General features: G+C 43.1%; 1 protein-coding gene across 10 annotated transcripts in view; it reads right to left on the reverse strand.

The window, feature by feature from the left end:
* Positions 1–14,501, reverse strand: part of LOC118361690 (TRAF2 and NCK-interacting protein kinase-like) — a 59,429-nt gene that overhangs the window by 18,819 nt on the left and 26,109 nt on the right. For 9 of the 10 annotated variants that reach the window (XM_035741830.2, XM_035741832.2, XM_035741825.2 and 6 more), the window contains 6 exons: positions 12,517–12,626; positions 12,315–12,430; positions 12,091–12,182; positions 1,899–2,074; positions 1,412–1,514; positions 880–1,020 (listed from right to left, as the gene is read on the reverse strand). In XM_035741830.2, the coding sequence (XP_035597723.1) occupies positions 880–1,020; positions 1,412–1,514; positions 1,899–2,074; positions 12,091–12,182; positions 12,315–12,430; positions 12,517–12,626 (738 nt within the window). The remainder of the gene's footprint in view (positions 1–879; positions 1,021–1,411; positions 1,515–1,898; positions 2,075–12,090; positions 12,183–12,314; positions 12,431–12,516; positions 12,627–14,501) is intronic. The other variant, XM_035741828.2, reaches the window with a different exon arrangement.

Below are 14,501 nucleotides of genomic sequence, written 5' to 3' on the forward strand. Positions count from 1 at the left end.
AGGATCTGTCTTACTTCTGTAGATATATTGATGATTTATAAAGACAGGCACATTTAACAGTTAGGCTATTGATTATAGACCTACTTAAGTTCTGGTTTCCTCTATCCTCACTTTTCTTAGGCAAAAAGGCAAGGGCTGTATTGTCATCTCCTCATTCTGCTGCTGCCTCCGGCATTGTTCTCAACACCGATATGCTGGTTAACTTTGCTATTATGCACATAGCAAAATGGTCTAGGAAAAGGCACCAATTCAACAGCGCACTGATGTGTTTCATAACCGCTGCCGGCGACCACTATCCAACATGGGAGAAAGCGCATTTGTTATAAAATAATGTTATTTTTTTTATTAGTGTTGCACCATTGTTTATGTAATATAACCATATATAATTTCAGTAGCACGTCTTAAAGCGATGGACTGTGCCATCCCCACGGCCTCCACAATGGATCAGTCCACACAGAGCGAATCAGACAGGTGTCTTGTACACCATGATCATTATTATATTTTTTTTCTGCTCGACTAAAGAAATCTTGGTCAGCCAACAGCCTATCGACCAAATAATCGACCAGTCGACTAAAAGGGGTCGGCCCTAGTTGGGATAATGGGACAATTTGGAGTACAACGCATTTCTCATCCCTGGATTGAGTTACGTTTCTGAGCCATATCTCACACTGGCTCCATCCATGGTTTCTTAATCTACACAGGAAGCCTGTCCGACCTTAATGCAGCTGTAAGCAAGAGGGTCGGATCTGCTGGCGAGGGAGTAGGGAGCTTGTGTGTACAGGGCTAGAATGTAGGGGGCTTATGTGTAGAGGGCTAGCAAGTAAGGGTGTAGGGTGCAAGGGCATAAGCAGTTAGGGTGTAGGGGTCTAGTGTACCTACTTTGGGGTGGCTGCGCCCAGAGCCATCGCCAGGGGAGACCATGGGGGAGGGGCTTTGCTGCACCAGATCGGGCAGATTGGCATTTCCGGGGAAACCGTTGCTGTCGGCGAGAGCGGAGTTCTGCCTCCTGTCCCCATAGGTCTGGAACAGAGAGAGAGTGAGGGCCACTCTACACACTGATCTGTGTTCAGATTAATCTATTTCCTTGTGATGGGTAGGATTTGGGAAAGGTAAGATGATTCTAGATTTGTGGTTAAGGTAAGGTTAAGGTTGGAATCTAATGGTTAAGGTGAGGTTTAGGGTTTGGAGGTTCATCTGGGTCTGTGGTTAAGGTGGATGTTCTGCCGCTGATGTGGAAGGTGGGTAAACCCAAAGGATTGAAGAAGCTGAGCGACGGCTGGTGACAATGCAGAGATTCATTCTACACAGACAGACACACGCAGACCCGAGTGCATGCCAGGATGCTGAGTTGTGTATTAAGCAAGCAGAGTGGAGCCCAGGGGTCAGGGGTTAAAAGTGAAAGGCGACTGACCTCTCTCATCATCAGGGTGCTGTCTTGGGAACGGTTGCCGTAGGAATCATTATGTCCTCCCATCACACCGTACACCTCACCACTACTCTGCCCCGCAGCCGGCCTGACAACACACACACACGTTTAAAAAACTAAAAGATACCCTATGCAGACATCGCTCTGCCATTTCCTGGTTGCTAAAATTCTAATAGTAATTTAAGTTTATGTGTAGAGAATCATTGTCACATTTAAACCACTGAAATATGGTTTCCAGAACCAACAATATTGTATTTTCAACTGTTTGAAACTGGTGTACAAAACCAGCAAATAGTGCACATACTGTAGAAAAGACAGCTTTTTAGACTTGCTTTCAATGGAATTAGATCTATAACTCACATTTCTATGTGGATTTGGTCTGGTTGCCAAAAAGTTACATATTACAGATTTAAGATACATAGCTACAATAAAATAAATGCATATATTAAAATGCAAATACACACACACTCACATGATGCGTGGGATGTCGCTGACAGACACAGAGCCGTCGTTACTTCCTCCCTCTCCCTCCTCGTCACTCTGTGACTCGTCACTGGATGAGGAGTAGTCCGTCACCTTGACGGGCGGGCGATTAGGCTCCTCCCCCTGACGCAGCTCCCTCAGCTCCTTGGCTAGAGCCGTCAGGTCCTGGAGGTGAGGAGGTCAGAGGTCAGTAGAGGATATTATAAAAAGGTCAGCACTCATGTCGTGAGTGCAGTAACAGTTGCTTTGATTTATGGGGAACATTTTATTGGCACAACATTTTAAACATTTTTCAGCGGCTAACTCCTTCCTCAGAGTGTGAGTGAGGAACAATGAGGATTCAGTCAGGATGGAGTCAAGAAAGGTCACTAACAGAAGGGTTAGGGTCCTGGGAACTCAACCCTTATGGTCAGTGGTTAGAGGTAAGGGGAAACACAGCTCCATGCTCCCCAGTCTGCCTGTCACACGGAACAGGTAGAGCAAAACAGGTGAGCTAGAGGAGAGAGGGGCGTGCACAGGGTCGGATTAATGTAGGGGCTTACCGGGGATGAAGCCCCTTGGCCCAGGCCCGTGGGGCCCAAGAGGGAAATTACGTTATTGTTTTATTATTATAATTTTATCCAACCAAACAAGTCCGCTCTCAATGTTCAAAATACACCAGAAAGAATCATTTAGCCAACAGAGGATTTTTTATTGTTTTTTAATAATGGTGGTTAACTTTATCATAAGCACATACAGGGATTGGTCAAAATGAAGGAAAAACCAACAAAGTGTATTAACATAAAGTGTCTTAAAAGGGTGTTGCGTCACCACGAGCTGCTAGAACAGCTTCAGCATAGATTCTACATGTGGACCTAATCCATAGAAGGGTATTGTAACCCCTTACCCTGGCAATTTAACTGTTAAACTCATTGGTACAATAGCAATGGATGCCATTCCTGACTTGAATGGGAACTGCCATCTATGGATTATATTTCTATGGTTGATTGCAGCTGTCAGTGTTCCTTTTTCAGATTTCAAAATAAAGTGGCAGGAAAAATGTACAGTTTGGAAAGAAAATGCCTGCTGCTGAAAAAAGATGACTAGTCTATCTGTAGAACCAATATAAACAAACATTAGCTAACAGCAGCACTGGTTTTCAAAGTAGCTTATCTTGAGATAGGCTACTGCCACCCCTACCATGTCACAACACACAGCATTAAGGAAAGAAATTCCACAAATTCACTTTTAACAAAGCACACCTGTTAATTGAAATGCATTCCGGGTGACTACCTTGTGAAGCTGGTTGAGAGAATGCCAAGAGTGTGCAAAGCTGTCATCAAGGCAAAGTGGTGGCTACTTTGAAGAATCTCAAATATAAAATATATTTAGATTTGTTTAACACCTTTTTGGTTACTAAATGAATTCATATGTGTTATTTCATAGTTTTGATGTATTCACTATTATTCAACAATGTAGAAAATAGTAAAAATAAAGAAAAACTCTTGAATGAGTAGGTGTGCCCAAACTTTTGACTGGTAATGTATATTGCCTCCTAATATTGTACCATCTGTGTGTTGCTTCATTGACCTGGGCTATTGTTTGTCTGAATTAAAGACCAGATTGATCTCAGTTTGTCAGTGTCGGAGAAGCCACTAATTTCTGTCATTTGTGTGGTATTAAAAAATGTTCAGTCAATGTCTTCTGTCATGAAAATGACGAATTGCATGAAGTGCGTTTTTAATTAAAAGGACTATTTTTTTGGAGGAAATCCTAAAAATGCCTCTGCTCAATTAATAGCCTATGTCACATGGCAAACATTAGTATGGCTTTATTTATAAAGGGTATTTTTCTTCAACAGTAAATTTAACAAGCATCGAATTGCATCTTGGTGCACAGACTTGTTTACACCAAATGATGTGTGTCCCGGGAAGGGGAAAAAGGCTCAGGGCCTATGGTTTCTTAATCCGGCCCTGGGCGTGCATGTGAAAAGTGGGGACAGTGTGGATATGAGCGTGCACATGGGGATCAATAGATATCTTACCAACTCCTCCTGGATGATAGAGGTGGAGAGAAAATAGAGAAAGACAGAGTGAGAAAGACAGGCAATAAGAGAGAGAAAAGGGGAGAGACAGAGAGATGTAAGAATGAAGCTATAACTACTGCAGGGATACACAAACCTTTGTACTCCAAGAGAAAGATTGAGAGAGAGAGAAGGCTTTGGCGGTTATGACATTTTGTCAGCCGTTTGTCATGCAAAATACTGCCAGTCTTACGTTAATTGACCGTTATTTAACAAACATGTTTAGCATTTCCAGGCGTTCACGAATACAAGCTACCGATGTATGCCTTTGGAACATCTACATTTTTAAAAAGTCTAATAAATTCACACATTTGTTTACATCCCTATTAGTGAGCAGTTCTCCTTTGCCAAGATATTCCATCCACATGACAGGTGATGCATATCAAGAAGCTGATTAAACAGCATGATCATTACACAGGTGCACTTTGACTGGGAATACAGATAAACTCAGCAACAAAAAGAGAAACGTCCTCTCACTGTCAACTGCATTTATTTTCAGCAAACTTAACATGTGGTAAATATTTGTATGAACATAAGATTCAAAAACGGAGACATAAACTGAACAACTTCCACAGACATGTGACTAACAGAAATGGGATAATGTGTCCCTGAACAAAGGGGGGTCAAAATGGACAATTTCGGAAATCTTTTATTTCAGCTCATGAAACAGACATGTTACATGTTGCGTCCATATTTCTGTTCAGTGTATTTCAGAAAAACAGAATATGAGTTGACCTACTGTCTATCTGGCTATGCGCCATGCCATAGGCTGCCATAGGCTGTAGACTTGTTCATTTAGCAGACAAGATATGCTTATAAGTCCCGTGCCATTATTATATATTATATGATTTTATAGTAAGTAATATAATAACTTAGCTGAATAAAATAGAAAGTATCTTTTCCCATTCCGGAGCGAGTGTGCATATGAAGTGGCTATGTTGAGCGTAAAAGTGATCATTTGAAACAGGCATCAACCACTGTTTGAGGAGCATGCAGCCTCTCGCTGGGCGACAAGTGATATTCATCCCTACCTGTATGCCATGGGCTCTCCAACCGTGTTCCTGCAGCTATCTAGTGTTCTGTATGCCATGGGCTCTCCAACCGTGTTCCTGCAGCTATCTAGTGTTCTGTATGCCATGGGCTCTCCAACCGTGTTCCTGCAGCTATCTAGTGTTCTGTATGCCATGGGCTCTCCAACCGTGTTCCTGCAACTATCTAGTGTTCTGTATGCCATGGGCTCTCCAACCGTGTTCCTGCAGCTATCTAGTGTTCTGTATGCCATGGGCTCTCCAACCGTGTTCCTGCAGCTATCTAGTGTTCTGTATGCCATGGGCTCTCCAACCGTGTTCCTGCAGCTATCTAGTGTTCTGTATGCCATGGGCTCTCCAACCGTGTTCCTGCAGCTATCTAGTGTTCTGTATGCCATGGGCTCTCCAACCGTGTTCCTGCAGCTATCTCCAACCGTGTTCCTGCAGTGTTCTGTATGCCATGGGCTCTCCAACCGTGTTCCTGCAGCTATCTAGTGTTCTGTATGCCATGGGCTCTCCAACCGTGTTCCTGCAGCTATCTAGTGTTCTGTATGCCATGGGCTCTCCAACCGTGTTCCTGCAGCTATCTAGTGTTCTGTATGCCATGGGCTCTCCAACCGTGTTCCTGCAGCTATCTAGTGTTCTGTATGCCATGGGCTCTCCAACCGTGTTCCTGCAGCTATCTAGTGTTCTGTATGCCATGGGCTCTCCAACCGTGTTCCTGCAGCTATCTAGTGTTCTGTATGCCATGGGCTCTCCAACCGTGTTCCTGCAGCTATCTAGTGTTCTGTATGCCATGGGCTCTCCAACCGTGTTCCTGCAGCTATCTAGTGTTCTGTATGCCATGGGCTCTCCAACCGTGTTCCTGCAGCTATCTAGTGTTCTGTATGCCATGGGCTCTCCAACCGTGTTCCTGCAGCTATCTAGTGTTCTGTATGCCATGGGCTCTCCAACCGTGTTCCTGCAGCTATCTAGTGTTCTGTATGCCATGGGCTCTCCAACCGTGTTCCTGCAGCTACCGTGTTCCTGCAGTGTTCTGTATGCCATGGGCTCTCCAACCCTGTTCCTGCAGCTATCTAGTGTTCTGTATGCCATGGGCTCTCCAACCCTGTTCCTGCAGCTATCTAGTGTTCTGTATGCCATGGGCTCTCCAACCGTGTTCCTGCAGCTATCTAGTGTTCTGTATGCCATGGGCTCTCCAACCGTGTTCCTGCAGCTATCTAGTGTTCTGTATGCCATGGGCTCTCCAACCCTGTTCCTGCAGCTATCTAGTGTTCTGTATGCCATGGGCTCTCCAACCGTGTTCCTGCAGCTATCTAGTGTTCTGTATGCCATGGGCTCTCCAACCCTGTTCCTGCAGCTATCTAGTGTTCTGTATGCCATGGGCTCTCCAACCCTGTTCCTGCAGCTATCTAGTGTTCTGTATGCTATGGGCTCTCCAACCCTGTTCCTGCAGCTATCTAGTGTTCTGTATGCCATGGGCTCTCCAACCCTGTTCCTGCAGCTATCTAGTGTTCTGTATGCCATGGGCTCTCCAACCGTGTTCCTGCAGCTATCTAGTGTTCTGTATGCCATGGGCTCTCCAACCCTGTTCCTGCAGCTATCTAGTGTTCTGTATGCTATGGGCTCTCCAACCCTGTTCCTGCAGCTATCTAGTGTTCTGTATGCCATGGGCTCTCCAAACCTGTTCCTGCAGCTATCTAGTGTTCTGTATGCCATGGGCTCGTGTTCCAATCTAGTGTTCGTGTTCCTGCAGCTATCTAGTGTTCTGTATGCTATGGGCTCTCCAACCCTGTTCCTGCAGCTATCTAGTGTTCTGTATGCCATGGGCTCTCCAACCCTGTTCCTGCAGCTATCTAGTGTTCTGTATGCCATGGGCTCTCCAACCCTGTTCCTGCAGCTATCTAGTGTTCTGTATGCCATGGGCTCTCCAACCCTGTTCCTGCAGCTATCTAGTGTTCTGTATGCCATGGGCTCTCCAACCGTGTTCCTGCAGCTATCTAGTGTTCTGTATGCCATGGGCTCTCCAACCGTGTTCCTGCAGCTATCTAGTGTTCTGTATGCCATGGGCTCTCCAACCGTGTTCCTGCAGCTATCTAGTGTTCTGTATGCCATGGGCTCTCCAACCCTGTTCCTGCAGCTATCTAGTGTTCTGTATGCTATGGGCTCTCCAACCCTGTTCCTGCAGCTATCTAGTGTTCTGTATGCCATGGGCTCTCCAAACCTGTTCCTGCAGCTATCTAGTGCTTCTTTTGGGAAACCACGTGAAATCTGTTGGGGAACATCTATAGTGGCATGTTTCACAAATTGTTTTTTTTTATTAAACTGTTGACAGCCCCTCTCTCTGCACACTCGAGAACGGAATGAAGGAGAGAGGGGAGGAGATGGAAACGCATGGTGAGATATTTCGTAGTTAACGTTAATGGGTCAATCTATTATGAAAATACCTTATTACTAAGCTATTAAAAATTAAATACATATTCACTATAGGCTGAAATCTGCAAGCTACTGTAAACTGCGCTGCACAATCAATGAACTAAAAGCATTGTCTAGGCCTATACGTTCTCTCCCAGACTCATGGATAGAATGTTTGGAGCGTAGCACAAGGTAACCAGTCCATCCAGTATGCATACTAATAGATTCCACACTCAAAGCCGATAACTAGAATATGTTCAATTTAGGAGTATAGGCTAGACCAATAATGCACCAAAGACATCTTAAATCAGTATTTTTTTTATTTTTTAATCTGCCGTGCGTAATACGCGATAGACTAGGGTTCTCCAACCTTTTGTAGCACGAGAGCTACTTCTAAAAAATTTAACATGTTGCGAGCTACTTATTTTTTTCTAGCTTTCAAATAGGCACACTCTTCTCCCCTGCACATCTTCTTCAGCTCCTTAGTGCGCTACATTCTCTTGTACACTGTTTTCTGTCAATAGACCTGGTAAAATAATGGTTAATAAACAACTCTAAGGGGGGGCCCTATAACATCTGTTTTATATTTTCCCAAATTATTTTTTTGGTTATATTTTTCCTGGTTTTATATTTTTATTTTACTCTCAAAATTACAATTTCTCACAAAGAAACAATGAAATTGGATGTTCTGAGTCCTTAACAACGCTTAAATCACATCAGAAGACAATTTATTGGGTGTCTGAAAGAACAGATTTAGATTGAGAATAATCCCCCTTTAATTGCACATCTGGCCCTTTATTTGTGCATCTGGCCCTTTATTTGTGCATCTAGCCCTTTATTTGTGCATCTGGCCCTTTATTTGTGCATCTGGCCCTTTATTTGTGCATCTGGCCCTTTATTTGTGCATCTAGCCCTTTATTTGTGCATCTAGCCCTTTATTTGTGCATCTAGCCCTTTATTTGTGCATCTAGCCCTTTATTTGTGCATCTAGCCCTTTATTTGTGCATCTAGCCCTTTATTTGTGCATCTAGCCCTTTATTTGTGCATCTAGCCCTTTATTTGTGCATCTAGCCCTTTATTTGTGCATCTAGCCCTTTATTTGTGCATCTAGCCCTTTATTTGTGCATCTAGCCATTGGGGAATGTGCCATCTAATGTGCTGGTCTATCGATGGTCCTGTACCGCTGCTGCTCATTTCATGGTAAAAAGTCTGCAAATAACATATAATATACAAATGATATACTTATGATATACTTCCTCCAATTAAGCCTACTTTACAGTTAACCTTTAATTGAGAAGGTTTTGGGGAAAAGTATTTCTGTCAAACCACAAGAAGGTTATCACATCAACTGGCTACATACGGAGCGATAGACAAACACTCGCACCATACAGACAGACAGGGGCTCTGTCTTGTAAGACTATGTCTTGTATAAGGGAACAATCATTTTAATGGGCTTGGGCTCATATATAGGCCTATGCATAAGCTCTAATATGTGTATGGGTGTTTTGAATTAATCATCACCTTTGAAAGCTCTGTCCATTTCATTGTTAGGCTTTTAAAAACAACATCCACAAAGACAATGTTTTCCACTCAGTTTCAACCCGTTTGAAGTAATTTACTCAGATTGATCAATCACAGTAAGTGATTGCGTTTTTTTTTTAATGTACAGTACCAGTCAAATGTTTGGACACACCTACTCATTCAAGGGTTTTTCTTTATTTTTTACTATTTTCTACATTGTAGATGTCACGCCTTGGTCATTGTAATTTGTGTTTTCGTTATATATTTGGTCAGGCCAGGGTGTGACATGGGTTTATATGTTGTGTTTCGTTTTGGGGTTTGTAGTATTTGGGATCGCGGCTGATTAGGGGTGTTAGGCTTGGCTGCCTGAGGCGGTTCTCAATCAGAGTCAGGTGATTCTCGTTGTCTCTGATTGGGAACCTAGGGTAGCCTAGTGATTAGAGCGTTGGACTAGTAACCAGAAGGTTGCAAGTTCAAACCCCCGAGCTGACAAGGTACAAATCTATCGTTCTGCCCCTGAACAGGCAGTTAACCCACTGTTCCTAGGCCGTCATTGAAAATAAGAATCTGTTCTTAACTGACTTGCCTAGTTAAATAAAGGTAAAATTTAAATAAAATAAAACATTTTTTTTAGGTAGCCTGGTTTCTCTGTGTATTTCGTGGGTGATTGTTCCTGCCTCTGTGTAGTTTCACCAAATAGGCTGTAATAGGTTTCACGTTCCGTTTGTTGTTTTGTATTTTGTATCATTATTTCATGTGTCACCTTTTCTATTAAAGTCATGAGTAACCACTACGCTGCATTTCGGTCCGACTCTCTTTCTACAAACGAAGAACGCCGTTACAGTAGAATAATTGTGAAGACTTCAAAACTATGAAATAACACACATGGGATCAGATAGTAACCAAAAAAGTGTTAAACAAATCAAAATAGATTTTATATTTGAGATTATTCAAAGTTGACAACTTAACACACTCTTGGCATTCTCAACCAGCTACACCTGGAATGCTTTTCCAACAGTCTTGAATGAGTTTCAACATATGCTGATCACTTGTTGGCTGATTTTCCTTCACTCTACGGTCCAACTCATCCCAAACCATCTCAATTAGGTTGAGGTCGGGTGATTGCGGAGGCCAGGTCATCTGATGCTGCACTCCATCACACTCGTTCTTGGTCAAATAGCCCGTACACAACCGGAAGGTGTGTTGGGTGATTGTCTTGTTCAAAAACAAATGATAGTCCCACTAAGCACAAATCAGAAGGGATGGTATATCGGTGCATAATGCTGTAGTAGCCATGTTGTTTAATTGTGCCTTGAATTCTAAATAAAATCCCTGACAGTGTCACCAGCAAAGCACCATCACACCTCTTCCTCCATGCTTCACGGTGGGAAACACAAATGCTGAGATCATCCGTTCACCTACTCGGCGTCTCACAAAGACAACGGTTGGAACCAAAAATCTCCAATTTGGACTCCAGACCAAAGGACAGATTTTCACCAGTCTAATGTCCATTGCTCATGTTTCTTGGCCCAAGCAAGTCTCTTCTTATTATTGGTGTCCTTTAGTAGTGGTTTCTTTGCAGCAATTCGACCATGAAGGCCTGTTTCACAGTCTCCTCTGAACAGTTGATTGTTGACATGTGTCTGAACTTGGAACTCTGTGAAGCATTTATTTGGGCTGCAATTTCTGAGTCTGGTAACTCTAATGAACTTATCCTCTGCAGCAGAAGTAAATCTGGGTCTTCCATTCCTGTGGCGGTCCTCATTAGAGCCAGTTTGATCATAGCGCGTTATGGTTTTTGCAAGTGCAATAGGGCTGGCTATCTTCTGTATAGCACCCCTACCTTGTCACAACACAACTGACTGGCTCAAACGCATTAAGTAAAGAAATTCCACAAAATAACTTTTAACAAGGCACACCCGTTAATTGAAATGCATTCCAGTTGACTACCTCATGAAGCTGTTTGAGAAAATACCAAGAGTTTGCAACACTGTCATCAAGGCAAAGGGTGGCTATTTGAAGAATCTGTCATTATTTCATAGTTGACGTCTTCACTATGATTCTACAATGTAGAAAATCGTAAAAATAAAGAAAAACCCTGGAATGAGTAGGTGTCCACACTTTTGACTGATACTGTATATATATATATATATATATATATATATACAGTACCAGTACAGTACCCCCTTTTTCTCAACAATTTTGTGATATCCAATTGCGATCGAATTACGATCTTGTCTCATCACTGCAACTTCCCAATGGGTTTGGGAGAGGCGAAGGTCGAGTCATCCGTCCTCCGATACATGACCCACCACACCTGCCCACTTAACCCGGGAAGCCAGCTGCACCAATGTGCTGTTCAACTGACGACCGAAGTCAGCCTGCAGGCGCCCGTCCCGCCACAAGGAGTCGTTAGAACGCGATGAGCCAAGTAAAGCCCCCCAAGGCCAAACCCTCCCCTAGCCCGGATGTCACTGGGCCAATTGTGCGCCGCCCTATTGGACTTCCGGTCACGGACGGTTGTGACATAGCCTGGGATTGAACCCGGGTCTGTAGTGATGCCTCAAGCACTGCGATGCAGTGCCTTAGACCGCTGCACCACTCGGGAGGCACCATGAAGTGAGTTTTAAAAGAACAATGATGTTTTGATGCTAAGTATTTTTGATGTGATTTTCGATTGCATTAGCATTGCTGTCAGAGTGGTTAGATGGACAACAGAGCCCTGAGAACCAGACCATTAGGACCTGATGGTCGTTAGTGAGTTGAGTACTAACAACGCATGTCCTCAGAGCACAAGAGGAGATTACCGTGACTCAATTTTACTGCCGGTATGGTGGTAATACGGTCACCGCAACAGCCTTAGATGGGGGGGGGGGTGGAGAGTAAGTAAATATCTGAGTGGGTGAATGAGTGAAAGAGCTAGGAAGTGAACAGGGGAGAGATGGAGAAAGGGGGAGGAGAAATGCCACTAACCTCATCTACAGCTCTCTTATAGCTCTAAAGAAGTTGGAGAAAAACGCAGAGAGGAAAGAGGGAGAAAATAAAAAAGGAATGTGGGAGGGACAGAGACGAGAGAAGATGAAAGAGATGAGACATGTATTGGTTAGTTCAGAGAAGAGAATGGGTTGTGTTTTTCTCTGTGTGCCTGTACTTACCGCGGGCCTGCTAGGTCGTGTCAGCGTCACATCTCTGTTTTCTTCTTTGGTCTCCTGGGCCGATGCCCCAGAACCCTCCGCTTGATTTGCCCCTGTCAACCAATCACATTCTGCTCACTAAATAGTCAACCAATCACATCTTCTCTCTGACTGTATAGAGTGTTAAGGGTTGAAACATTTACAGTTACACACATGGGAATCTGTGTGGTGGTGTGTGTGTGTACCTCTTTCGTTGCTGCCCCCCTTGGAGGAAGGGGTAGAGGAGCTGGAGGAGCTGCCACTGCTCTTCCTCTTCAGGGGAGTTTCCATTGGGACATCAGTCCTCCGCAGGTCTGGGTTACTACAGCAACACACACAAACAACATTAAACTGCCTGATTCACAAAGGAACATGGAGTGTGTGTATAGTATATGTGTGTGTGTGTACCTGGCCCGTATCAGGTGTGCTCCAGCTTTAGGAGCAAGGCCCGCAGGTCCGTTCCCAGGAGAGTTCTTCCTGACCAGGGCTGGAGAGATAGACGTGGTCCTCTGGGGCACCTACACACACAGGTTTGTTTTTTAATATCCTTGTGAATACCAACAAAAATTGTTTCCCCTTCAAAACCCTGTTTTCTTTAACCACTAACCCTGAACCTAATTCTAAAATAGCCTTTTTCTTGTGGGGACCGGCGAAATGTCCCCACTTGTCTGAATTTTACTTGTTTTACCATCCTTGTGAGGACTTCCAGTCCCCACAAGGATAGTAAAAAAAGAAACAGACAGAGACAGAGACAGAGACAGAGACAGAGACAGAGACAGAGACAGACAGACAGACAGACAGACAGACAGACAGACAGACAGACAGACAGACAGACAGACAGAGAGTGGGACACAGTGTCTGAGTAGATCATATACTGTATTCTCAATCGCAAACTAAGTTTGCTAAACTGTATGTATAGTTGAAGTCGGAAGTTCACATACACCTTAGTCAAATACATTTAAACTCAGTTTTTCACCATTCCTGACATTTAATCAGAGTAAAAATTCCCTGTCTTAGGTCAGTTAGGATCACTACTTTATTTTAACTTCTTATGACTGCAGGGGCAGCATTGAGTAGCTTGGATGAAAGGTGCCCAGAGTAAACAGCCTGCTCCTCAGTCCCAGTTGCTAATATATGCATATTATTATTAGTATTGGATAGAAAACACTCTGAAGTTTCTAAAACTGTTTGAATGATGTCTGAGTATAACATAACTCATATGGCAGGCAAAAACCTGAGAAGAAATCCAAACAGGAAGTGGGAAATCTGAGGTTGGTCGATTTTCAACCCAGCCCCTATTGAATACACAGTGGGATATTGGTTATGTTGCACTTCCTAAGGCTTCCACTAGATGTCAACCGTCTTTAGAAACTTGAATGAGGCTTCTACTGTGATGTGGGGCCGGATGAGAGCTCTTTGAGTCAGTGATCTGGCAGAGAGCCAGGTCCTGGTCATGCGCATTTCACATGATAGCGACCTGCGTTCCATGGCTTTTCTACAGACAATGAAATTCTCCGGTTGGATCGTTATTGAAGATTTATGATAAAAACATCCTAAAGATTGATTCTATAATTAGTTTGAAATGTTTCTACGACGTTCGGCTAGACCTGTACGAGCGCTTGGATTTGTGTACTAAACACACTAACAAAAGTAGCTACTTGGACATAAATAATGGACATTATTGAACAAATCAAACATTTGTGGAACAAGGATTCCTGGGAGTGTATTCTGATGAAGATCATCAAAGGTAAGGAAATATTTATAATGTTATTTCTGATTTCTGTTGACTCCAACATGGTGGATAATTTTGTTTTTTTTCTTAGCGCCGTTCTCAGATTATTGCATGGTTTTCTTTTTCCGTAAAGTTTTTTTTATTTAAATCTGACAGTGGTTGCATTAAGGAGAGGCATATCTATATGTCTAACAATTGTATTTTCATCGACATTTATAATGAGTATTTCTGTAAAATTATGTGGCTCTCTGCAATATCACCGGATGTTTTTGTAAATAGTGAACGTAACGCGCCAATGTATACTGAGATTTTTTTTATATAAATATGCACTTTATCAAACAAAACATACATGTATTGTGTAACATGAAGTCCTATGAGTGTCATCTGATGAAGATCATCAAAGGTTAGTGATTCATTTTATCTCTATTTGTGCTTTTTGTGACTCCTCTCTTTGGCTGGAAAAATGGCTGTGTTTTTCTGTGAGTTGGTGGTGACCTAACAATCATTTGTGGTGCTATCGCTGTAAAGCCTATTTGAAATCGGACACTGTGGTGGGATTAACAACAAGATTACCTTTACAATGGTATAAGATACATGTATGTATTTAAGGAATTTGAATAATGAGATTTCTGTTGTTTTGAATTTGGCGACCTGCACTTTC

This window comes from Oncorhynchus keta, chromosome 28, assembly GCF_023373465.1.
Source record: "Oncorhynchus keta strain PuntledgeMale-10-30-2019 chromosome 28, Oket_V2, whole genome shotgun sequence".
Classification (NCBI taxonomy): domain Eukaryota; kingdom Metazoa; phylum Chordata; class Actinopteri; order Salmoniformes; family Salmonidae; genus Oncorhynchus; species Oncorhynchus keta.